This window comes from Falco cherrug, chromosome 4 (genome assembly GCF_023634085.1).
Source record: "Falco cherrug isolate bFalChe1 chromosome 4, bFalChe1.pri, whole genome shotgun sequence".
Lineage (NCBI taxonomy): Eukaryota > Metazoa > Chordata > Aves > Falconiformes > Falconidae > Falco > Falco cherrug.
Genome location: NC_073700.1, coordinates 98,313,144 through 98,338,420, shown reverse-complemented (window position 1 = coordinate 98,338,420; position 25,277 = coordinate 98,313,144). Strand labels below are relative to the sequence as shown.

Below are 25,277 nucleotides of genomic sequence, written 5' to 3'. Positions count from 1 at the left end.
AGGTGACATGCAATATAAGTACCTGTAATTTCTTCCCACAGTGCCAATAGGGCATATCACCCATTTCCTGATCTGTACCGTTTCTGTGGAAAGGCTGGGTTTATGTGATTTTAGCAACTACAGATATCCATTTTCATGCAGGACAAGCAGAATGAGGCTTGTTACTTGCAGGAACACAAGGAGGACCTCATAGAAGAGCTGGCCACAACCATCGTGCAGAAGGTATTGCATGTGTTTTTTTCCCTAGTTTGTTTAATAGCCAAAACACAATCCTTTAGCCTGGTGAGCTTCAACCCTGCTAACAGCAAAAAGGATGACACCCATGTAGGAAGTAGAGTAAATGACAAGTTTCAACTTAACTGTCACAGTATAGGCTTAATCAGATACATCTGACATAAAAATCAATTTATAAATAAGCTTCATCCGATGCCTAAACTGATGGCCTACTCCCTCAGGTCTGCATTACCCTTTCTTGGAAAAGGAGGCCGCTGCTCAATTGAGTTTTACATCTGTTCTGCACTTCCCAAAAGGCACAAAGTTTTCAACTGTGAACAAGTGTGGTTCTTGACCATACCTTCTACTGAGTCCTGCATCTGCAACACATACAAAGAAAATATCTGTCATTAAAATAGAATTCTGTTAATGATGCTGTAAGATGGACACCCAAAACATCACAGAACCCTCTGTGTGGATTTTTCCAGAAAGCTCGTTTTCCCTGCAAAGCTCTGACGCAGCACAGGAATGGAGGGCTTGTGGGAACAAATACCCCTTGGGTTTGCCTGGACAGTTGGGAGCAAGGCAATGTGAGCATGAAGAGTGCTGCTGAGCTCCCATGATCAGTAAAATAACCACTCCGCTTAGTCTCCCTCCATGTGAACTAATCCAGTTGCCACATCTGTGTATGGGATGTGGCATTTAACAATGTATGGATCACACACCAGAGGAGGAACATGTTGTCCATAAAGCTATCAAGAAAAGCCAGAAAAGCAGCAACTCAATGAAAAATAATCTGCCACCTTCTTTACTAGGAATGTTAGGAGATGAGTTCTGCTTATCAGATCTTTGACAGTCTGGAGCCTACCTCAGCCAGGCTTGAATTACTACCACTCTTGTCAAAAGCTGCCAAGTCTTTTATGCCATAGACTAATATTCTGTAGCTATTTTAAACTGGAGTCAGAAAAGTTGTGGAAATGAAGTGTGGCAGGATATAGTCTGTCAGTGTAGAGAGACAGGTAGTCTATATGATCTTCTCTCACTCTTAAGATGGTGTAGATTTTCAAAAACAAAAACAGTGCCTCTTTGTTTTCAGTAGAAATGTGTATAGATGCCACGAGAGCCTTTGAAATTCCCCTCATACCTAGTATTTTGTGTTTCTTTGCAAAAATTCTTTCTGAGAAAGTATTTGACACTTAGATGCTGCTAATGTTTAAAGTGTTACTGTAGGAACAGGTTTCCATGTTTATTTAATTCATCTCTGATGTTCCTACAGGCATTGATTATGATTTACTGTGTCGATGCTTATGCATTTGCAGGCAGTATGACTTCAGATGAGGAGAAATGCATGCAAGTTGTCAGAATCATCCTGGCATGAACTGGAGCAAAAGCAGAGGGAGACTCTCACACGTTCTTCCTAGGCAGTTTACCTTAAGACAGGGTTAATGTAGTTTTTCTCCATACAGCTCAGACACTATTTTCAAAGATCCTTCTTTTCTTTTCCTTCCCCTCCCACCCCTTGTCCCCCTACCTTACAGATTATAAAGAAGCAGAAAAGCAAAACTGAGCAGGCCGAGGCTGACTTTGAATGGCCACCATCCAGGAGCAGTGGCCTGGCATCGGTTGCTGTCTCAGATCAGAGTATGCTGACTTTTCCAGGGAGCCGTAGGGGGTCTTACACGTTATGGGTGAGTGACTTAGCACAACTATTGATGTTTTCTGGTGCACAAAACTGGAAGATTGACATCATGGATAAGTACACTTACTGCCTGGAACGGTAAGTAGAGACTTGCAGAGGATGAGCATTAAGCCTGTGTCTGGACAAACTGTCGCTCAGTTGCATGCTTTCCTATCACATCATGGGTCATGGAAGTGCATCACAGATGTTGTATTGGTGAGTGTGTTGGGGAGGGTTCAGTTTGTGATGTGAGCAACCTCGCTGCTTGATTTTAATAGAACTCAATGCCTCGATGTTTATTCCTTAAAACAGTTTTTATGCTCACTTAGCTTTTATTTGGATTTTTACTGAGTGTTATATTTTCTCTTGTACAGTGTTAGATTTCTGTAATATTTCTCTTTTCTCCTTGCCCATCTTAAAGAAAACAGCCAACAACAAAGTAAACCCAACTGCAGAGTACCATTTATGTCTCACATTAAAGAATATTTCCTCCTTTCACATATTTCTCAGCACAATGCCTTTAGCTCCTGCTGTAAAGCTGAAGGAAATCTGACAAGCTGTAATAGTAACATTTTAAGAAGAGCAGCAAGGGAAAAGAAGTGAAAATAAGCTATAGGCTTGGATAGGCTGTTCCACAATTGGAGAGGGAGGACAGTGAGAGATGAGTTCCAGTGCATTTTGATACAGTATTTTTTAAGCTGCTGCTCCCAAGTGTCCTGCTACTTCACCAGTAACCACCTCTCTGTCACTGAGCAGAGCCACAGAAATTGGATGTGTCGTGCCTTAGTTCCCAGCTAAGTTTGCTGGCTTACACTGCCAGTGAAAATTGCAGAGATACAGACTCACATTCTCACCCTCCATCTATTTCCAAATTGAAGGAGCAGCGCCTTCAAGCTGCTGCTGTTAACCAAGTGACCACAAGTCAGGGTGAGCATGTTTAAGCACTTTGTTCTGTAGCTTCTAGCGAACTTGTTTATGGGACATAAGAGCCAGGAGATGGAGAGTTAATTTTGTGTCTGACTCAACTGAGTTTTCTTTCTGGAGTTTAAGGACAGGACCTAGGAGAACGCTGCTCAAATCCTCAGTTACTACAACAATAGCTTGTTGTTTGTCTGCATCTGGAGAGTTAAGCTGGAACTCAGCACATGTTGAAATTCTGTTCTGAAGTGACAAGTATGAGCTCAAATTTTTGCCAGAGGGCGGCTCATTGGTTTGAGAAATAGTACTTTGTGGAAAATACTGGAGTAGCAGAAATAATCACGCTAAGGTGAGAAAAGCCACAATGAACAGCTTCAAAATTTCTGCAGCCATCAGTCAGTACTAGACGTCCAGATGTGTACAGTGCTTTATAAGGACTTTCCACCTTTTTACAGGGTCTTTCACCGTGTTTGTCACCATTTGGTCCAGTTGTCTTCCCACAGTGTGTTGAGGAACATGAATGAATTTGGCCATTTGCTCTGGATTCTCTCACCCCTCCCATAAATCCAGTTTCTGCCTTTTTCTTTGCTAGCATTGTTTTATTGTTTTCTTTTGCCTTTGAAGTGTGCATGTGTTTATTTTTGCTTTGCTTTGAATAGAGGAGAATTTTCTTAGTATAATCAGACACCCTTGGAAAGGTACTGTAGCTCCATTTGCTCCCGTAGCTAACATCATTGCAGTTATGTTAGCCTGTTAGACTAGCAGAAGTCAAGTCATTGAAGCTGTAACAAAGGGTCTACTGGAAAGCGTACTGAAAGGCAATTTGTGCAGAGCAAACATAGGGCAGTTACAGCCAGCCTGATTCTTATCAACAGCAGTGAAACAACTTAAATACCTTTTCCTGCGCTTTCTTTCCAGTCAACTTTGCTTTTGTTCAGCTAGGAATGGTAAGCATGCATCTGTTGGCAGACTTGCAGGACTACACTGCATCAGTTTTGCCTCTGTATATCACTTGAGAAAGTTACTTTTTCTACCAAAAGAATTGCATATTTTTTTTCTTTCCAAAACAAAACCTAGCTTCTATGGAAGCTGGTAGAGAGGCCCTATGGCCACATGCTCTTTGCAGGCAAAGCTTCTTCTTCCCTCCCAGATGGATTTTGGAGCTCTTGAGTCTAAGCCTGTAACAGCAAATCTTCATGGGCTCCACTGCAGTACATGAAGTTCTATTATTTCCTAACTGATGACATTATATTGACCAAAGAACCCCAGACTCTTGGTTTGTGTACACATCCTACCATTGAGCTCTGTGTTGGCTGAGTTTGAGCAGAGATCTACCTGTAACAATAAAAAACCTTTTGTATTAGTACCTGCCACAGCTAACAAGGGGGGTTTTGCAACAGATTTATTAGGGCAGGTGTTCCTAGTATAACCAAGGTTTTTGCAGACAATGTGGCCACAGCAACCCTAAGGGAAGCAAACAAAAAGAGTGCTTTTTTGTCTGCTACCCAAGTTGCCTGTTACTGGGTTAGAGTTATGTATGTGAACATGTTTCCCCATAGAGACGATTGAAGTAGGACTTCCTCTGTTTAAGACTTTCTTTGTTAGCTGGCAAACAAATTAGTACTTGAAGCAAACAGAAGCAGGATAGATGAAATAAAAGGGAGGAAACTGATCAACAGAAAGACAGACATGCAGAGGAAAGGGAGGTAGGGGTAGCAAATCTTAAGGAAGTTAGAATTTCAAAGTTTAAAACTGGAAATTTATTCTGCAGCAAATATTTTTGTCTTCTGTATAGAAGACAATCCATGCAGTTTTGCCAGCACAATAAAGCTAGTAACATACAGTTACTTAGGGCAGTTGTATGCTATAACACTGGCCTTTAGATACCTATGTTTATTATTGCATTGCATTTTATTACCAAAGTCACTTGCTTTACAGTGGAGGAGGGGAAAGCGGGGAGAGCAGTACTAAACCCAGATATAACTGTGTGGTTGTACCTGCCAAGCAATTTTTCTTTTAATCGCAGCTGTTTGTGTGCAGTTCATCCATATCAGCCAGAAACTTCCAGTGGGCTCTGGAAGCCCTGCATTACCTCCCTGCTCATTCAAAATCACTTGCTTTGAAATCATAATTGAATAAGTTAAACTGCCTCTTTGTCGTATGAAGTAAATGCTGTATGCAGAGATCACGAGCTGTGTAAGCTGGAGACAGCACAATGCCAAGAGACCAACTGTATGAGACCTGCTTGACTGGAGAAAAATCTATTGATCTTCATATTGAGGAGCAATACATACACACAGAGTATCTCCCTGAAAAATATATTATTGATTGTTAAGGGCAGTGCTGTAGTGTGGTAATAGTTATAGATACTGTCTTTTCCAGGTTTTTTTCCTTAGATTTTTTTGAGATCCCTTGCCCATGCTAAAAATAGTGATACAAGGCTGAGTATTTTATTTCCCCATCTCATAAAAAGAGATGGATGGCACCATCTGTTTCTCATTACCAGTAAGCGAAGTCTGTAAAATGTTGGGATAGGAGGAGCTTAGAGCAATGGGTGGGTGCTCCTCCACTCTCTTAGTCCATTTCCCCCCGGTATATCACTGCCAGTGAGAGCAAACGACCAGTTGGCATATTGTGTCCCATTTAAACATTGATGGAGTGCAGGCATCCTGGTGTGTTCTAAGTGCTGTATTAGTGATCTTTATTTTACAGCTAAAAGATTGCATATATAAACAGAAGCTCATCCATAATTTATAGTATATAAAACAGCTAGGGATGTAGGGAAAAGGATATAGGGAAAATTACATTAAATACACATTATGATGCACCTCAAGGGAAGCAGAAATTTACTGGTTAAGCTAATTATAAGGTCCACAGTGTACTGACAGCTGTTTATTTTTCTTTTTTTCCTTTTGATTTCTCATAAAGAGAAGAAGAAAGGTTCCACAAGCCTGAGGTCCAATACTGCTTTGGAAGTCCCTGGAGGTTTTGCAGGTGCCCTATGCCTTTGTAGGTTTGTCTGAAACAAATATTTGAAGAAAATCTTTATAAAGAGGAATCCTCTTTAGCAGTTGTAAGGACGCAGCGGGAGAGCTGTTTCAGATGAGGGAGGCATAACGCTGTAGGAAGATGATAACAGCTGACATCAGGCCTTACCTGTGAACAACTCGGTATCAGAAACATGGTATTTATGTCTAATTAAAAATGTGTCATGTCACAGGGAAGATGGAGCTTTTAGCTTTCGTACATGACCTGGGATCAGGAGGTTGCGTAGAGTGTATTGCTGGGACCTACTTCCAATGAGGCAGGTGTGCATTTATCCAGAAGCCCATCAGCTGGACCAGATGGGCTATTTACTGTCTTGTTTCCTTGCAGAAGAAGCCAGCTGCAGCACCATCTTCTCTGTACAGAGTGTGAAAGAACAGTACACTTTGAGATGGAAAAGCGCTTGGTACTTTAGAAAACATGTCTTTCTTTATTAATATTTATTATGAGAAGATCCAACTTTCTCTAAGTACTTCCCAGGTTACAAATTTTACTGTCATCTGCTGATTCTGCAGGTGTAACTTTGTAGTCTCACTGCAAAAGTGATGTGGATTTCAGATCCAGGCGGCCCTGTCCACAGTAATCTGGCTGATATTCCTCCTTCCACTGCAGCGGCAGGACAGGATACAATTGCTTTTGCAATTCTAACTTAGCATAGTACCACTTTTTAAGGCTCCAGCTCGCTAAATAATTGGTGCAAGGCTAAATATGACAGCATTTTCCTTTTAAAGTTGTTTGTATGGTTTTGAGTTTGTTTGAGATGTATCTCTAGCAGAAAATTGCTAATTTTTGGGTTTATAGTACTATTCATGCACTTGACAAACATCTAAGAAGACAGTTTGGGATGCTAGGTGTATCATCAAGCCCATGCAGGCCTAAATTCAGCTGAATTGCACTTACTGCCAGCAAACAAAGCTAGGTTTCAAGGCATGAGAAGGGGGTAGGAGAGAGGACAGAGAAGGGTGATTGTTCTATAATGTCATTTTCTGAATAATTTAGGTCATATGTTGTTCTTTCAGCTTTATTTTAAAGATGCTATCCTAATACACTGCTGGGTATCGTGAAGCTTTAATGTCTAACTTAAAACCTGTGATGCTCAGAGCTAGGCTGCCTGACAAATCTTGCTTTATTTTTAGATGAAATCAGGGTGTATATTGTCACAGCAAGAAGCAAATAAACACAGAACACTTAAGGCTTCCTCTGTCAAGTGGGTGTTTGAGTAGGAGATACAGTGATTCTCTCCGATGAGTGAGTGCTCTGCTGAGAACAACTTTGTAGATGAGGGTCAGAACAGGATGTGAAAGGTTGTGCAGGGCACCGAGCAACCTAGAAATTAAAGGAAAAAAGAATAATCATGTTCAGTAAAGAATATTCCCTTGGAAAAAAAAAAAAAAAGGTAAGTTTATGTGAGGCTGCAATTAGACTTGAGATGAAAATGCCAGCTTACCTCCTGCCCTGACCCATTTATACACATGTGTTCTCCTAGTGGGGCACACTAGTAGCAACTTAGAATTATACTGTCCTACACCAGAACCAGGGATCTGGCCTTTGCAGTTGCTCGGCTTTCTCGTTTGTAAGTAGTGTGGTAATACTGCCATCACAGGATACTGACTGAGCTCTCAGTATCTTCAAATGAAAGGTATTGCGCAACTGGGAAACATCTGCCCTGATTGTTTTTGTTGGGTTTTTTGAAGAGATGTAATACGGTGTTCTGTGCTTGGGAGGAGGGAAGAAGGATGGGCCACAGGGGAGTATGTGAGGAACAGTAACAGCTAAACGAACAAGGGTACTTGTAGAGGCACCGCTTAGGTTACAGTTGCATTGGTACCTCTACCCTCTATTCCTGTCAAAGCACCCAACAACTGGTTTACCGCAAACTTCTATAGACTTGTTTGCGTAAATCCATTACATTGCTTGAACTGTGATATTTTATGCTCCTAGCACTTTCCTAAATTGCTAGCCCCATAATTACAATGAAGGGATGTTTATACTCATATTCTGGAACACCTATTTAAATGTCCCTTATTACTAGCTTACAAATCCCTTGCAACCAAAGCAATAGTGTTTTCACATGTGGGCCCTACTTGTTATTAGGGGGCGAAGCCCCTCAAACTATGAATTATACTTCTGTGTGGTGATGTGTAATGCCACTTGCACACTCAGCAGCAATGGGTTTGTTGGGGAATAACCTCCTGCCTCTCCCCCTTGCAACCCATGGCTGGATCCTCAAGGTCAGCTAATCCAAACTCAACCAAGATAAATGTACACCCCAATGTGGCTCTACATATTATTACACAACCGTGCAATTCATACTGCTGACGGACCCATTCCTGATCAACTGAGCATTATTTTTGTACTCCTTTTAAAGGAACAATGCTTCTAAGGGGATCAGCTGCCTGAGAGGCCAGTAGAAGGATGGCAAACCATCCAGTGCAGCCAGGCTGTGTCTGTGTCACTAATGAACAACAAGCCAGCTTGGGCAGACCCTGGAAAGACAGATGCTCTAAGGATTTTGCAGGCGAGGGAGCAGTCATCTTTGCTTTCTCCCAACCCGTCAAGTTTTTGTCCTGACGGCTGGGATATCCTAACCAGGGTTTAGGTCAGGGCGTGAAGAAGGGAGTTTCCTTTCAACAGAGTGTGAAAATTTCCCATTCATCTGCCTGTTCTTGCCCTTTTTCAGAAGCCATAGGGTTGATAGCAGAATCTTTGCCACATACAAGATTAACTGAGGAACAGATGCTTGAAACCCTTGGTATTCCACTTGCACTGCGAAATGTCTGGACTGGCATACATTTGAGCAGGGTGAAAATCACTTCCAGTGATAAATAGGCTGTTGCAGGGTGGCACCATTCACAAGCTCATGCTGTCTCCTTCCTGGTGTGGGCGTTTACTTACCAAAGGATGCATTAGCTGCTGATGCTCAGGGGTTGATGCTGTCTTGGCTCAGGTGTGTGGGACCTGCTCGTTCTGTCTGTGCTCTGATTGTATTCATAGAGCACAAGAGGCTGTTCTTGCTGCACCTCTAGCAGGCATAGCCATAGAATTTGCGAGTGAGGAGAGGGAATGGATGAGGTTGAATGTAAGTCATCTGTGTTTGTGCTGTCAATTTTAGGCTGCTTCCATGAATAAGGTTGTCCTCAAAAACCGGAATAGCAGCTGCCCCACAGGTCAGTGCTTGCACAGCACAGGACTCTGCTGCCCAGATCGAGAGCCACCCTCCCTGCCCTCAGCCCCGGTGCTGAGCTCCCAGCGCCTGTGAGGGCTCCTACCATGGTGACCCTGCAGCTGCCTTACCCTTGTCGCACCTGGGGCTATGTTGTGGTTTAAGTTAAAGGACCCTGACTTAATATAAAAATTACTTAGCAACAACTGAAAACATCAGTGTGTTACCAACATCATTCTCATACCAAATCCAAAACACAGCACTGCACCAGCTACTGAGAAGAAAATTAACTCTGTCCCAGCCAAAACCAGGACAGGTTCTCGGTCCCTCCTGAAACTGGGAGAGTCCTTGATCTGCTCTAAATATGTGCAGAATAAATTACAGTTTTACTAGTTAAGCCAGACCACAGAAATAGGGTGAAATAGGAGGGAAGTGAGGATTAAAACAGGCGTGATCCAGAATATCCCTTGTAGAGTTCGGTCAGTTGCTTTCGGAATCTACTTTGAATTACCACTTTGGTTTCTCTTCAGAAGAAAGAGGATTTACCCATACTCTTTCATCTTTTGAGGAAGAATGTAGAGCAAGATCTTTCTATTGTCTTCTAAACAATATGCATACATCTAAGAGAGTTATTCAAGGTAAAGAATCCATATATTATCAACATTAGACTCAGTATTCACAGGCATGTTTTATAAAAAAGTGGTTCTTGCTTTTGGTTACTTGTTTTGTTTCTGTTCAGTGTTCAGAAGCATAAACTTGTAAATTATATAGACAGAAGATGGAATATGTATTAAGTAATAGGAGACGTATGTGGTTATTTTTACTCACTCCCTCCTTCTTTAATCTTCAGAAACCACATTGTCTTTTTTCTTTTCGTTTTTTGAAGGCCAGCAATGAAACAGGACTGTACATGCAAAAATAGATTCCTTTTAGTGCTAGCCCAGTACAAAATGAAGGCTGAGTTCTCTCCATCCAGACATTATAACTATGCAGCAGAAATCCCCTGAAGAGGGATTAAAATAAAATAAAATAATAATAATGTGTCTGGAATTTCTTTTTGAAACAAACATAGCAGATGCCAGTAGGCAGGATTTGGTTGGGAACTCTTCTAACTAAAGTGTTTGGAAATGCCTGTCAATACTGTAACTATATTTTGCAAGCTGTACTGTACAGCACAGCAATCCGGTATGCAGCACATGCCTCCGAGGAGTGTGTGCAGTGAACATAGCGAATCACCTGCTGGGTTGCAATGCCATCTGCTGATGTCCTAATTTATTGCAGAAACCAACAGTAGCAGAACCGTAGTGTCTGACTGCAGACATACAGGGCAGCCTTGTAATTCATCACAAATAAATACATCTAAAATAACACTTGGCTGACAGGTGTGTTTTGCTGAGGAAGCAGAACTTCTGGTTAGGAAAGGTGCCTGTAGCTTTAGCTGGGAGGGAAGGATCTTCTTGACACCTCATGTCTTTATAAATCAGGACCAAGGCTCCTACACTCCTGCCTCCTTTTGAAAATTGTATTTAGGCTGCTGTATTATTTAGATACTTCTGGAAAATGGACCAGATTGGTGGTTCTGCACTGAGGTCTTGTTGATGTCCAAGTTTGTAGGCAATTAATTGGTAAAGATTCAGGGCCATGGCTCTTCCATTTGGTCAGTAAAATACCCCTTGCTGGAATGTGAACCAATCCAAGAGCCTATTGGGGTAGCTGGCCTGACCTCCAGGACTTCCCTGCATCCATGCACAGGGAAGCTACGTAGAGCACCAGCCTCCAGATAGGTTTCTCAATCCTGTTCCCTTTTGTTCAGCATTTATCTTCCTATGTAGAAGTCCACAAGGGAAAAACATCCCCTGTATCTGCAGATGGGCTGTCATCTGTGAGAAAGGGAGGCCCAGGTGCAGCACGGTAATGTGTGTTTATGCTGCCCGCACAGGTAAGTGTGGCAGTGATGTCAATAGCATGGGCGGCGCGTACATAGGTTTGGAGCCCATGCTCTGGCTGTAAGGCTGTTAAGGTACTGATGCCAGCTGAGTTAAGTTGATGCAAATGTGCCAACCAAGATTAGAGCTTTTTCTGTGTAACCTCACACCAAATAACTAACTTTCTCGTTTGGTTTTAGTTGCAAAAGCAACAAAAAGAGGTCTTGGATCATTTGCTTTTCAGATAGAGTCATCAGGCCGGCAGGTAATTGATTGGAGATAAACTTGTGGACAAACATTTGCTTTTGTGCTCTGAAAAAAAACGGCCAGTTTATGCCAATGTAGCTGGATTTGTTCTCATGCCAGGGTATGCTTCTGTCCTATTCCTACACCAGATTTGGCTATTGACACTTCTTTTTTGTGTCATTATTGATGTTACCAGTGATTTGAGCTGCTATTGGGAATGAATAATTACAGGTTTTTTCCACCCATACTTGTCTGAGTAAAACACAGTTCCACTTCCATCCCTGTCTAAAACTGATTTTCAGAACAAGAAATAACCGAATCCTCTACTATTTATTCTTCTGAGTCGAAGCTTATTAGAACACTGTCACTTCTTGATCATTTACATCTCTCCAGATACAAGAAATACAGAGAACTACAATAGTAGTAGTGAAGAGTGCTAGTTCAAGAGCCTCTTCCAGTAGCATCATTTCATCCTTTGTCAGGATATGAATGCAGTACTTTTACCTCCTTGAGTCTTCTGTGACATCAAAGTATTATTGCAGATCTGGGTTCTTTACCCAGCATGCAAGAGCTGATCCACAGGCAGAGTGGAGATACTTGTTTATTGCATGTCTGCACATCGATGGGTGCTAGGTGGTAATCCACAAAGCTAGCACACCTTTTCACACATAGTAAAACTTTTTATAGCTTTGAGAAATTGTTTACAATTGTGTTGTCACATTTAAATTTTCATTGGTTCTTACAAATCTCATCTCCATTTAAAGGTAGTGGGGTTTTTTTCACCGGGGAGGGGGCTTTGTTAGTAGAGGGCTCTCTTTGCTTGAGGGTGGATCTTTTAGTATGGTAATTAGGATAGTTCACACACAGTTCCAATAATTTTCTGTTTAGTCTCATTAACTGTTTGGTTCTGGAGCTTATCTTGTTGTGCTCCAACTTGACATATTTATGGTGTCTGTTCCTTTTCCCAAGGCCACGTTTTGTTAACTGTAAGGATTTAACTAACATCCTCTATTTTTCAAATTATTTCTTGTTTTTCACTATAGATATTTACTTTTTTGGTTTTCCCTTTTTCTTTTTTAAAGTAAATAATTCTTATGTCAGAACCACCTTCAGTAAGAAGAGGTGGTACTTCTAGCAGAGCAGTCCAAGACAGATTTCATCCAGAATTCACATAAAGTGTAGAAAAATTATGAGTATGGCTTCAAGCCGAGCTTTGGAGGTACAAAAAGCTTTTTCCCTTGCTGCATTTGGAGGGGTTTTCCTGGGAATTAGCAGTAGTTCCTGCATAATACCTATTTCCCACAGAGAGCTGGCAGACGCTGTGGAGAGGAGTTTCCCTCTGACCTGACCCAAAAGTTTCAGCACACAATTTAAAAGAATCAGCTTGGTTTAGATAAGCTTGTTTGAATAAGCTTATTTGAGATCCTAGACTGCTGTACCACATGGGACTATGTCTGCTTTCTTTTCTGTGCTTCCTTATTTTTCAGTGCCTTTTGTCCATCAGGCCCTTCACACTCATCTCCTTTCTAAATCTTTCAGGCTGTTGTGCGTCTTCTGGTCCTTCAGAAAGATGTATCTGCCCTATAGTGTAGACCCACTTGAGCTAGCTTTGAATTGCTCAGGCAGTACTGGTAGCAGCACTGCTGCAGAAGCAAGGGTCTAAGGGTGTGATGGCTGAGCTCCTTCACTGGATTTTGCAGCCCGTGCCAAGTTCTGGTGGGTCTCAGGTTAGCTGAGAGCTATGTATGGACACGGCCATCGCTGCAATGCAGCCTTGACTGTGATGTTTATAAAACAGTGAATAGGCCGGCAAGAAGCTGCTATTTAAACAAAACCCAGAAAAGTTGTCAAGCCTACAGATTTTACATAAGAACAAACATGTTACATTAATTATCTGAGCCCAGAGTTATTATACAGACTACTCAAGTTTTTCTTGATTTTTTTCTTCTCCTTACAATTTGGTTCTTTAAGTAATAAGGGAAAACAGATACTAGTGATTAAACTGTAGGATATTCCTTCTTCTGGGTTTTTCAGCATCTCTTATCTCTCTGCCATATATGTGGAAAAGGAATGTGCCCTGAGAGAATATTCTTGGTACTGTGAAAATAGTGACAGCCACAACAACTTGCTGGTTTCAATATGTAACACCTTTAGCACAAAGATATCAAGAGGACATAGCAGACATGAACTGGACCTAATTTATTTTAAGAATGGGAAGTTCAGTGGTTCTTGCTTTACAGTGAAGTGAGACACAGCACGATTAAAACTTGTTAGTTAGGCTGCAAATTTGTGGCAGAATTGTTTATATTGTCCATATATCCTAGCAGGATGAAATCAAATTAAATGAGCAAATTCCTATGGCAAAACAATTTGTGTCCTTGTCTGTATTGTGTTAGATTACTAACCCTTTTACAGGGTTAAGGAGGATTTAGATGATCTTGATCAGTTGAATATCTAGTCTGAGGTTTGAGAAAGCCTAAATATACACTTGAATATAGCTGGTCTGTGAAAGTGACTCATCTGAAATGTTCCTTATAATAAAATTATACAATACTATTGGCTTACTGTCAGTAGTTCATGTCACTGAATTTGGAAGGAAACACTCCCAGTATGTCACGTTAGGACCTGTGTCTTTGCATGGACAAGACTAACCAAGTTACGCAGTCATTGCAGTTACAGAAAATATTTGATTCTAGGGCAATAATTCTGGCTTTTCCTCCAGAGTTCAGAAGCCAAATTAAACCCTGCTGCTTAGCTGTGTTTCTTTTTACTGAATCTGTCATGAAATCATACTGCTGAGCCAAGGATACAGGAGGATTTGCAGTTAATTAAATCTTCTGGCATGGTACACGGGTCCCACACAGGAGCATTTCAGGTGGGAGGAGGTGCAGCCAGAAAAGTGGTGTAAGTATGCTTTCAAGCCAGGAGGACTACCAGCAATGCTTGTGCTGTCCTGGGAACTGAAGGGACTTGAAAACAGCTGAAAGTCACAGTATCATTTTCCTCTTCTGCACCAGGGCAAAGCAGAGCTCTGATGCAGGCAAAGACTGGCCCTTTTGAGATTAAGAGTTTTAGTTAATTATTTGTAATCTGAACATCAGTAAAAATGTACAAAGATTTGAGTGCCAACTTCGCTTGCATAAAGAAGCTGAGCCACCTGAAAGCATGCTTCTTAATGAAGCCCTGGCATACACAGGCAGTCTTTTACTGACTCTGTTATGAAGGCCAAGACAGAGGTTTTCAGTGGTAAAAAGTTACTGGGAAAAAGCTAATTGTCATTTGAAAAAGTGATCTCTTTTGCCATTCAAGCTGCCTAAGCACATATTGTCATCAAAAGCAAAGTTATTAATTAAAAAAAAAAAATGGACTGCAGCAAAATATTGTCAGCCAGAGATTAAAACTTGACTTGAGCTGCTGTAGCCTTGTTTCTAGAATTACATACGTGCTTTCATATGTAAGAGTGAGTTCTCCTGAAATCAAACACTGCCAGCTTTCACAGTTTTTTAAAACTGGCCAAATTTAGATGTGACTTCTGTAACTGACCCCAGTGCCTAAGTCAAAACTAAAATGTCTGATCTATTTATGTAGATCCAAAGGAAAGCACCTTCCCCTCAGTAGTAGTCAGGGCTCATTAACAAGCACAACAGTATTTTAGGTCTTTTTTACTTGAAATGTGACCCTCAATAGATGTGCAACTGTAGGTTATGTTGACTTCCTTAGCAAGACTGCATAAAATTGCCCACCGTATTGTGTGATATGTATATCCTAGCAGACAAGAGAATTCTGCATTAAAACCAGTTGAGTTACACATCTATTTCTGGGGAACAGGCTGTTTGTTTGTTTTTTCTGATTTTTAACTTCTGCAGATTGTTACACCAGATGGCCTGTTGAGCCAACAATAGATCATCGTGTCTCACCACAATGGGATCTCTTTCTGGCTAGCTTGACTCAAAGCAGTTAGATATCAGTCCTCACCAAGCATATGCCTAACAACTTCACATTAATTATTTCTTTCCATCTGGTCCATGGTAGTATAAACAACTTCCTGCCTCTTTGCATAGCATCAGAAATGCACATAAATAAGCAACCTGGTGCTGAAACAATTCTTTTGAACACATTAAATTCCATTTCTGGATGCTAGCAGATCTCACGCTTCCATGGGTAACTGAATATTCATTCTAATTACAGTACAGAGGTTGATAATTAAGTATTTCTATTTTTAAATTATGCTTTTTGATTTTTATTCCCACAGAGGTCTCAGTCTGCATTCTCCCTGGCTAGTGAAGATATGCCCAGTAAAGGACTAGACCTTGCATCATCTATGACTGAAGCTTTTTGGAGGCAGCAAAAAGGACAATTCAGGACACAGAAGGAACGGAAGCTCTCTGCATTACCCAGCTGGAAGAGTGTGGACAGGCTAAATGAAACAAGTAAATATTTCTAGTACGAATATGATTCTTTTTTTGGTTCTCACTCACATGTGGAATAAATATGACTTAAAGCAAGGACCTTCTCCAGGAAATTTCTGCTGACCTCTGTGCTTGTAGGGGTCTGTTTGGTGATGCCATGATTTCGTTGGCTGTGTCATTGCTTATCTTACCTTTTTTTTTTTTTTTTTGTCCCAAGGAAAGGTTCAAAATTTGGGCCTTTGGAGGGTTGATTTATAGACTGTTGGGAAACTTTAGGCATCTGATTTAGATAATTTCAGACCTTCTAAGACACAAGAGCCCAAGGGCCTTGGTTTGTCACCTGGTTATCTGTCCTCCAGTTGAAAGAGTTTGCAGTTGCCCCTAGTATCCCTTCTGTTGCACAAGTTGACTGTTCATTGAGGTTACGTGGTGAACCAAACAGTGAAATAATTCACATTTGGGATTCCCCCTTGCACTTTAATTTTCAACCCCAATGAAACACCAATGCAGTGTCCTGTGCAGCCCCACTAACTGCTGCTTCCACATAAGTTTGAGAAAGCTGTATGAGTAGGAACTTCACTGACCAGGAGTTTCCCCAGACCTGTCTTGTCTTTCCATGCATGAGTTATGGATGTGAATACAGATGATGGAAGGTGACAGCTTCCTAAGTCAGCCCCATTCCTGAATCAGCACCCTGGAATAGAGTGCAGTTCCCTGCTTGCTTCAGGATGGCATAAATACAGGCTGTCATTGAAGAAGGAGGTTCCTTCTCTTGAGGGGTCCCATTTCCACTGCCTGTCTTGTTCTGGCTGTAGTGTTCATGAGGCCACAAGAGCGTAGCACCAGGCAACTGCTGCACAGAAGAGTTGATTAGTTTTCACCCCCACAGCTGCACAAGGGGAAGGGCTGAACTGCTCACTCCCCCTGGCTCCAGGTGACAGGGAACAGCCAAGCTAACATACCTGCTACTGTTGTCCTCCCATGACAGTCTGCTGCTTCCTTCTCCTTCCCTTGGAACAGCTGTAGAGCCCATATGACCACCGTAGCAAATTGGTTTATGAAGCTAAACAAGCAGAAAACTTCTCTTCTGTAGGGTGAGTTTACTAGTGCTGTAATTGCTACAGCTGGCTCGCTAGGCACTGGCAGGCAGAAGCAGCCAAAATAGTGTTTGGGTGTAGTGGGGACCAGGCATGGGGGATGCCTGTCGGTTCTATTTGTTTATCTATAATGCCAGTTGGTAACCTGGGAGACTGAAAATTAGACGGTGTCAGTACCCTTCCTCCCCCAAAAAAGAAAGTGATAGTAAAGTAGTGTTAAAATCTGACTTAACTAAGTCTGCATTACTTTGTGACCCCCCTGTCAGAAGTGGTGTTCTCCTGGGCATTTTTGTGGAAAGCCTATTTTCAGTAAAGCAGTTAATTGGATACTTAAATTTAAGAACCCACTTCAATCCCATTGAATTCAACTATTGAGCAATTTAGTACTTAACAATTGCTTAACCACAACAGAATGACGTATTGACCCGGTTTCCTTTCAAGTGCTCTGCTCAGAGGATTTGTTCTGCTCCTTTCATCTAAGAACAACATTTGTGATGAAACTGTGGTGCCTGTTGAGCTTACAGTAAATAGCTGGTTGTGCTAATATGTATAAATGTGATCACAGACTCACAGAATGGTCAGGGCTGGAAGGGATCTCTGGAGACCATCTAGTCCAAGCCAGAACCAAGCTGAAGCAGGTTCTCCTAGAGCAGGCTGCACAGAGTCACGTCCAGGCGGGTTCTGAATGTCTCCAGCAAAGGAGACCCCACAACCTCTTTGAGCAGCCTGTTCCAGTGCTCCATCACCCTCAAGGTAAAGAAGTTTTCCCTCATATTCAGGTGGAACTGCCTGTGCTGCAGTTTGTGCCTGTTGCCCCTTGTCCTGTCGCTGGGCACCGCTGAAAAGAGCCCAGCCCCGTCCTCTTGACACTCGCCCTTCAGATATTTGCAGACACTGATAAGATCCCCTCTCAGCCTTCTCTTCTCCAGACTGAACAGCCCCAGCGCTCTCAGCCTTCCTTCATCAGGGAGATGCTCCAGTCCCCTCATCATATTTGATGGACTCTACTGGACCCTACCCAGTAGTTCCCTCCTCAAACTGGGGAGCTCAGCACCCCAGATGTGCCTCACCAGGGCAGAGCAGAGGGGGAGGATCCCCTCCCTCGACCTGCTGGCCACGTTCCCCCTGATGCAGCCCAGGACCCCATCAGCCTTCTTGGCCACAGGGCACGCTGCTGGCCCATGGGCAACTTGCTGCCCCCCAGCACTCGCAGGTCCTTCTCCGTGGGGTTGCCCCCCAGCAGGCCAGCCCCAGTGGTGCGTGGGGCTGTGCCTCCCTGGTGCAGGCCGCTGCACTGGCCTCTGTTGGGCTCCATCAGGTTCCTCTCTGCCCAGCTCTCTCACCTATGCACTGGTCAGCAGCTCTGTATTAGGATACAGAAAATGAAAGATGTCTCGACCAAGAGTCTGGAGTGGTAACGTCAGTGGGTTTTTTAGACATGTAGCCAAAAAGCAGTTCGTAAATCTTTTTGATTACGATTTGCACTGTTTCGAATTATGAGTGAAGAGCCCAACCATGAATTTTTGCTTTTTTTCCCCTTTACCAATAGTTTCACAATGAGACTTCTTAAATCTATTTTCTTTTTCGTATGGGTGAATTATAGTGTATACCTAAAGAATTGCATGCTTCATCCATTCTTCCAAGTGACTTTGTTTTGCAAAATCAGGAAGGGGAAAAATTTGACATTACTTGAAGCTGGGATAAAACTGAGTCAGCTTTCTGAACGCAAGCTTCTCAGTGTATTTCCTTTCCAGCCCACTTACCCTTGAAGATGTAATCAACTGCTATCCTGTCCTTTCTTCAGTTAACCGAGGATGTTTGACCAATCCTCACATGTTGTTGCTAAACAAAAAAAGGGGATGTCGTTTGGGAGAGAAAAAGTATGTGTCACTGGACTGCATTCTGTTTGTGCAATGTGTTGCAGTTGAATTCAGTTCCTGTTGGAGATTTGTATCTTGCAGAGCTGTTTGCTTTTTTTGAAGGAACAGTGTTTTTAAGGAAAGGTCATCTTTCTTTCAGGAGAATCCTATACTTAGATTAGTGAGCATAGTTGAAAAAAGTGAACAAGCAGGAGTTCCTTTTGCTTGATAATTGTATACTTTTTTTTTTCTCCAAAATCAAATGTTACAATACAGAGTTATTAGTTCTCCCTATAACCCTGACATCAGTTATATCCTCAGCTGGTCACTGCTACAAGAAAAATAGCACTATTTTGATTTCTTTTTAAGCAGGAGTAAGAGTGACTTCACTGCTGTATTTTTCTGAAGTTACCTGAATTGGCAGGAAATTTAGGAAGTGTAAACAAGCCAAAAGGACTAAAATGAATGAAAGATAACAAAAAATGTTCAAAATCTTGCATAGCTCGTAAGTTTCATTACCATTTAATTAGTTTCATTCTGGGTGGGAGTGGTTTTGGTAGTAGTGCACCACAGGCTTTTTTATTTATTTTTTTAACTAAGCATGCCTTCTTACCGCATGCTTATGTTCAATTCCAGGGAAAAAGTAATCTTGAGCTCCCAAGTATTTATAGTCATGTAGTGCAAGATGCTTCAGTATCGTCTACAACACAATCCAGATTTTACTTCATCCATTTTTAGATAGTGATGTTCTGTTTACAGTTTTAGAAAACTAAAATTTATGATAAGTATTTCTACAGTTTTCTCTAAATGGCAAATTTGAACCTGTGGAAGGAATCTGTAAGGCTAGAAAGTTTGTTCATTAGGCTGAGATTACTGTGTTAAATCCATGGCATTATTTGTTTATTCAACTGCTGTGGAAGGTAGAGTCATCACACATTCACATTTCCCATGAAGGGACTTTTTGAGTTTGATTGAAAATGGAATTTAAATTTAGACAAAATGCTGTTCTCTGAGTTACACAGCACTTGACCATATTTGTGGCTTTGTCTTTTTTTCCCTGTTGGAATTGTGAAACATACTCTGAAACAGTGTAAGAATGTAAGAGCATCAGTGCTTGGGTCAGACAAAAAGCTCATTTAGTCTAGGATGCAATAGCAGCAGCAACAGTAACCATAAGCAAGAGCCTAGGAAAAATCAGGAGAAAGCAAGTATTTCTCATGCTGCCTCTGAACCTCCAGAACTTTCAGCTTAATGAATGTCTCACCTAGAAGTGGTTTTTTGTGTTTGGTAAATGTCAGTGTATTTCTCTTCCATCTCCATAGCCACATCTTTTTTATCCCAGATTAATTTCTACATCCATAACACCATGTCTAAGGAGGCAAGAAGCTCCATAGGTCTGGTACCCATTGCATCCCACTTCTTTTGTTTGTTTTGAACCTTGATTTCCCTAGTTTCACTTGGTGTCCTCTAGTAGTTAGGTTGAAGGGGGTCCCCTCCCATCTCTTTTAGCGTGTATCCTCTCAGTCTTCTCTCTTCCAGACGGCAGAGCTCTGGCTTATTTAATCATTCCTTGAATGAAAGCTGTTTCAGATGCTGGTGCAACCTTTGTTGCTCTTCTCTGATCCTTTTTCCGTCTTTCCTTTTCACGATGGGGGACCAGAACTGCACACAGAATTAGAGACGTATGCAAACCCACAGGATTTATACATGTCTGTGTACTGTTGTTCCTCAGCTTTTCCAAATAATTCTTTTAGAAAAAAGCTTTGGTCCAAATACTCTCGCATTTTAATTAGTGGAAGGAACACTTGCGTTTGTTATTTTTGTGGAATCCTCCAATTTGTGGCCAGTTGATCACAAACTGGGAAGTGAAATGAGCCTTTCACACTGTAAAAACAATTGTTCTTGATTTGTTTTCATAGATCCGCCTTCTGTTTTTCAAAGCACTGATGGAAACTGGGTAGCTTTGCAGAATGTCACTTTGCCTCGTCCCCGAATGCTCGCCAAACCAAAGAGTCAAGTATTCAGAGCTTTGGAGAATGAATCCAGCATTGTGTCTGCCTATGACGAGATGGGCTCAGACAGCGAGGATGACTATGACTGGAATGTGGCCTTGAACAAGCTGCGTCGGAGACCTCGGCAATTACCAGATGATTTCTATTATACCAATTCCCAGTGTGGTACTGAATGGGTTTATGGCAATGATCACTACCAGGCAGTGACTTCCCCTTCCTCTGGCTTATACACCAATACTGAGACACTGTTCTCTGATTCAGAGACATCTTCGGTAAACTCTTCCCAGGAAGCTAAAGGACCTACCAAACTTCTCTGGTTACAAAGCAGAACTCAAAGTGATGTGCCCAGAATGGAAGAAAAACATTTTCATGGGGAACTGGATGTAAATTTCAATCCACAGGCAACCAGCTTGGAGTATTCAGACAGCAGTGAGACTGAAGAAGTCCATTATGATTTAGAAAAAAGATCAAGAAGGTGGAGGAAGAGCAAAGCAATCTCTGAAGAATTACATGAAGAAAAAAATCGCACAAAAGTCAACAAGATGAATTTAAGTCAGGTAATTGTGCTTGAGCTTACTAAATGCATTTTCAAAAAGAGCTGGGCAAAACTAATTAAGCTATGGTGGCAATAACGTGTGAATCATGAGTGGGAGGTGGAGTGTTCTTGCAAGCTTTATCTTCCTCATGCCTCCCAACTGAGAAGAAGCAGAGGTAAAGTGTTACATATACCATGAAAAGGCTTTGCGTCTTTCAGTGTTACATATACCATGAAAAGGCTTTGCCTCTTTCTCAAATATGCCACTTCCATCTCGTCAACGACATTGTTAATACTGTAAAATACAGTGCTCTAAAAAAAAAAAAAAAAAAAGGTCAGGATTTGCCAACACTAACAATTATTCACTAATCACCTGTTTGTTGCATTGGGAGGGTGTTTAACTCTCGGAATTCTTGGAATAAGAAATAGCTCATATGCCTGGGAATCTTCTGTGTGCTGTTTGCAAATGTCCTGCTAAGGGGTAAAGATAATGAGCAGTGTTGCAGCACAATCAAACTAGTAGGCTGCAACAAGGCTTTACCGTTGGTCAGGTTCTACTGTCTATGCTGTATCTCCTTCCTCCAGGGGTCAGCCGTAGGAGGAGCAGTGTGGTCTGACCTCTGGAGGAAGGAGATACAGTGCAGACAGTTCAATCTGACCAACGGTAAAGCCTTGTTGCAGCCTACTAGTTTGATTGTGCTGCAACAATTGGTGCCCCGTGTGAGGCTGACTGAGTTGGACTCCGACTACAACAGAGCAGCAGAAATTCAGAAAGGGGTTTTTTTGAAATACAGTCCAAGTGATACTGCTCTTAATTGGTCACTTGATTATGAGTTCTGATGTGTTAGGGTAAGTGTTTGCAAACTACTTCCATTTAAATAATTTGTCAATTGACTAAAAAGGAAAAAAAAAAAAAAAAACAAACAGCTGTGTACTCCTCAAACTTTTCTTTAAAACAAAAAGCGTGGAATAACCAGAAAGCCAAGTCTTCTCTGTCTGGAACTGGTGTTATGTAAGGGATCCAGTTGTCCCCCCAGATATTTTTTGCAGTACAAGAACACTTCTTCTAACTCTAATTACCCAGCTGGATGAGAATACTGACCCCTTGCCCAGTTCCATTTCCCACGCCCTATCCCTGTTAATCCTGGAGCTGCATCATTGCTGCAGCAGAGTAACAGTAAGCCTGAAGCAAGGAGCTAAGTGCTGTCTTCTCGCTATGCCTCTGACTACAGGCAACCTGACCCGGTCTTCAAAGCCATCTGAGCAATTGTAGGATGCTTGGAATTGTTTTTCTTCACTTATGCTGCTAGCCTGTATTTCCTTCAGAAATCGGTACAGCTGATCATAAATCAAGATTAGGACTCTAGGATTTCAGCAGGTTTTTAATGCTGGGTAAACTATTGCTTATCTGTATCTATTCCATCTCTTTTAGGAGACAGGTGTTTCGGGTGTTTTGTACTGACTCATTTATACTCTTATCTTCATATATTTATAATCTACAGTTGTTGAAGGGGAGTTATATGTGATAATGTGCTCTAACAATACATCAGTGACAACTAATGACTTCTTAGAACATCAGGCAGAATTACAGGACTTTCTAGGGACTGTACGAAGACCATATTTTTTACTGTAGACTTCTGCATTTCCCTGTCTGGCTTTGTGTGTTTGTTCTAAGTGTGCCTGTGTTCATATTGTACCTTTCAAGTTACTACTGCTCTGCAGAGTATAGAAGATCAGACTTTACAGGGAAGGTCCTGGATACATTATAGAATCATAGAATCATTTAGGTTGGAAAAGATCTTTAAGATCATCAAGCCCAACCGTAAGCCTAACTCTGCCAAGTCCACCACTAAACCATGTCCCTAAGCTCCACATCTGCAGGTCTTTTAAATACCTCCAGGGATGGTGACTCAACTACTTCCCTGGCAGCCTGTTCCAGTGCTTGATAAACCTTTCAGTGAAGAAATTTTCCCTAATACCCATTCTAAACCTCCCCCACTTTCATCCAGCGGAGGTCAGAAAGGCAGGGTGCTTCCAGATATACATAACTGCATCCTCCTTCAGCAGCTTCGTGTGTGCTTCAAAGTGCAAGCTGTTGCGGAGAATGATTGCTCTTTCCAACTTTCTTGTGAGTTGCTTTGTCTCTTAAGTGTTGTTTGTACCTCTCTGTTGTGCACAAAATGCAATGTTTGGGTTTCTCACCCACTCTCCCCTTCTTTTGACCCTTTAGGCTAAAAGAGACTGTTCCTGCTCTCTACTCTCACAGTCACGGTGGGGCAGGCAGGGGCACGCTGCCTCCAGATCCCACTACTGTTTTCAAAGCAATTAAATTCTCCCTAGGAAGTTTATGTATGGGTGGGTTTGTATACATTTGGTTTTTGTTTGAACACACACACACGTGCGCCCCGGTGGCTGGTTTGACAGCTGGTGCCCACATTTGGAGAATTGTTCCTCCAGCCTCCGGTACACAAGCACTGCTGGGGAGCAGGAATGGACTGGCTGCTACAGTTTATAGCAAGGATGTTGCATGGGTGAATAATTCTAGGAAGCAATTAAAATGATCGTGAGCATAAGGAATATGATTTGAGGTATGAAAATAAATTAGCCAGACATAATTTACATTGCTTAGGAAAATAAGATGAAAAGGATGTCAGTGTTTTGTATGATCCCCAGAGTAACATACTAATCTTGGTAAAATGATTGAGGCTGCGACAGAGAGGCCTACGTGTAAACAGTTTGTACAAAACCAATAGTGTAGGTGTGTGAAGAACTGCATAAACTTAACAAAGCTTCATTGTGGGGTCTTAAACCAGGTATAGATTTTCATGTGCTGAGATTATAGAGAATTTGCAGAAACCATACCAAATGCTCTTTAGAAGATGCAACCATGTTGCATCTAGACATTAGACACTGAACAACTGATTGTATGTAAATTGTGGTGAAGAAACATACTTTTTCTGTACTTTACTGCATTGCAATGACCTTATTTTACTGCATTGTAATGATAAGATGATAATTTGTTAACCATGATGTTTTCATCAACATTGTAGAACAGGATTTCAGTTTAGCAGTCTAAAAGTTGGGGGTTCTTTTTAAATTTTCTAATAGTGAAGGCTGGGTTTTTTGTTTTCCGCTCTCCAAGACTCACAGTGAAATGAAAATAGGCCCTTTCCTCTCTCCCTGCCCCAAGTCTAGAGAATTATAAGCAATTACGTTGTGGAACAACTGTGGTCATTTCATAACTCACAACTGAATTTCTATTTAAAATTAGGTATTTTTTTAATCTAGATCATGTACCTAGATTAGGATAATGCTGTGGCATTCTTTTTTAAATGTATTTTAAAGTCAACCCTGGAATGCTGACTTTGTGGCTGAGAGAGAACTCAAAGTCTGGAGTGATTTAAAAAGGGAAACCTCAGAACAGATATCCAGATGTACTGTATTTGGGGAGAGTTTTTTGCCACTTAATCATACGTAAAAAACCAACCTGCTTTACTGGGTTGCCTGTAGACATGCTGTAAACACAGTCATAAAGGAAGTACGTGAAGCAAGACATGAAAACTGCCTGATAAAACCATCGTTCTACTGTAATGAATTTCTGATAACCTGATTACTTATGTACCACATGTATATTCCTTTGGAAAATTAACTGGGAAGTGCAACTTTACTCTTGATGATGATTATTTTTTAAATTGTAACTTTTTACAAGAAATTGGTGCTCAAACCACCAATCTCTCTCTGCTTTCATTATTAATAATATTTTAATAATTTATCTTACTACTAATAATAATACCAATGTATTGGCTTTCATTATCTCTTTGAGAGGAGGAGATGTTGCTTAGTGTAGCTGCAGTTCTTACATTTCTGATGGAAAGCGGAGTGGCTTAATTGCTTCAAGTGACGGAAGTGCCCTCATTGTGAGTTTGCTTTTTTGATCAGGAGACCCCACCTGTTAATGAGAGCCCCCTGCCCGGCGGCCAGGTAAGGGGGGAGTGCTGTCAGACTGCCGGTCCCCACGGGATGGCGCTTGGGATGTATTTACTGAAAATAGCTGCTCTGAAATTGCACCCGCTCTGGCTGAGAAACTGCCTGCAAACCTCACCATTTGTGTCTTCTAAAAAATGTAGTTTCTGATTTTTGGTTTTCTGTATGAATGGAGCTTCCTCTCAAGAGTTTA

At 41.6% G+C, this 25,277-nt stretch overlaps 1 protein-coding gene across 6 annotated transcripts in view; it reads left to right on the top strand.

The window, feature by feature from the left end:
* Window positions 1–25,277, top strand: part of MYRIP (myosin VIIA and Rab interacting protein) — a 236,398-nt gene that overhangs the window by 181,721 nt on the left and 29,400 nt on the right. For all 6 annotated transcript variants that reach the window (XR_008732035.1, XM_055709086.1, XM_055709084.1 and 3 more), the window contains 4 exons: window positions 142–222; window positions 1,752–1,901; window positions 15,441–15,618; window positions 20,473–21,122. Coding sequence is in view for 5 of the 6 variants with exons in the window: in XM_055709086.1 (XP_055565061.1) it covers window positions 142–222; window positions 1,752–1,901; window positions 15,441–15,618; window positions 20,473–21,122 (1,059 nt within the window). In the remaining variant the exon portion in view is untranslated. The remainder of the gene's footprint in view (window positions 1–141; window positions 223–1,751; window positions 1,902–15,440; window positions 15,619–20,472; window positions 21,123–25,277) is intronic.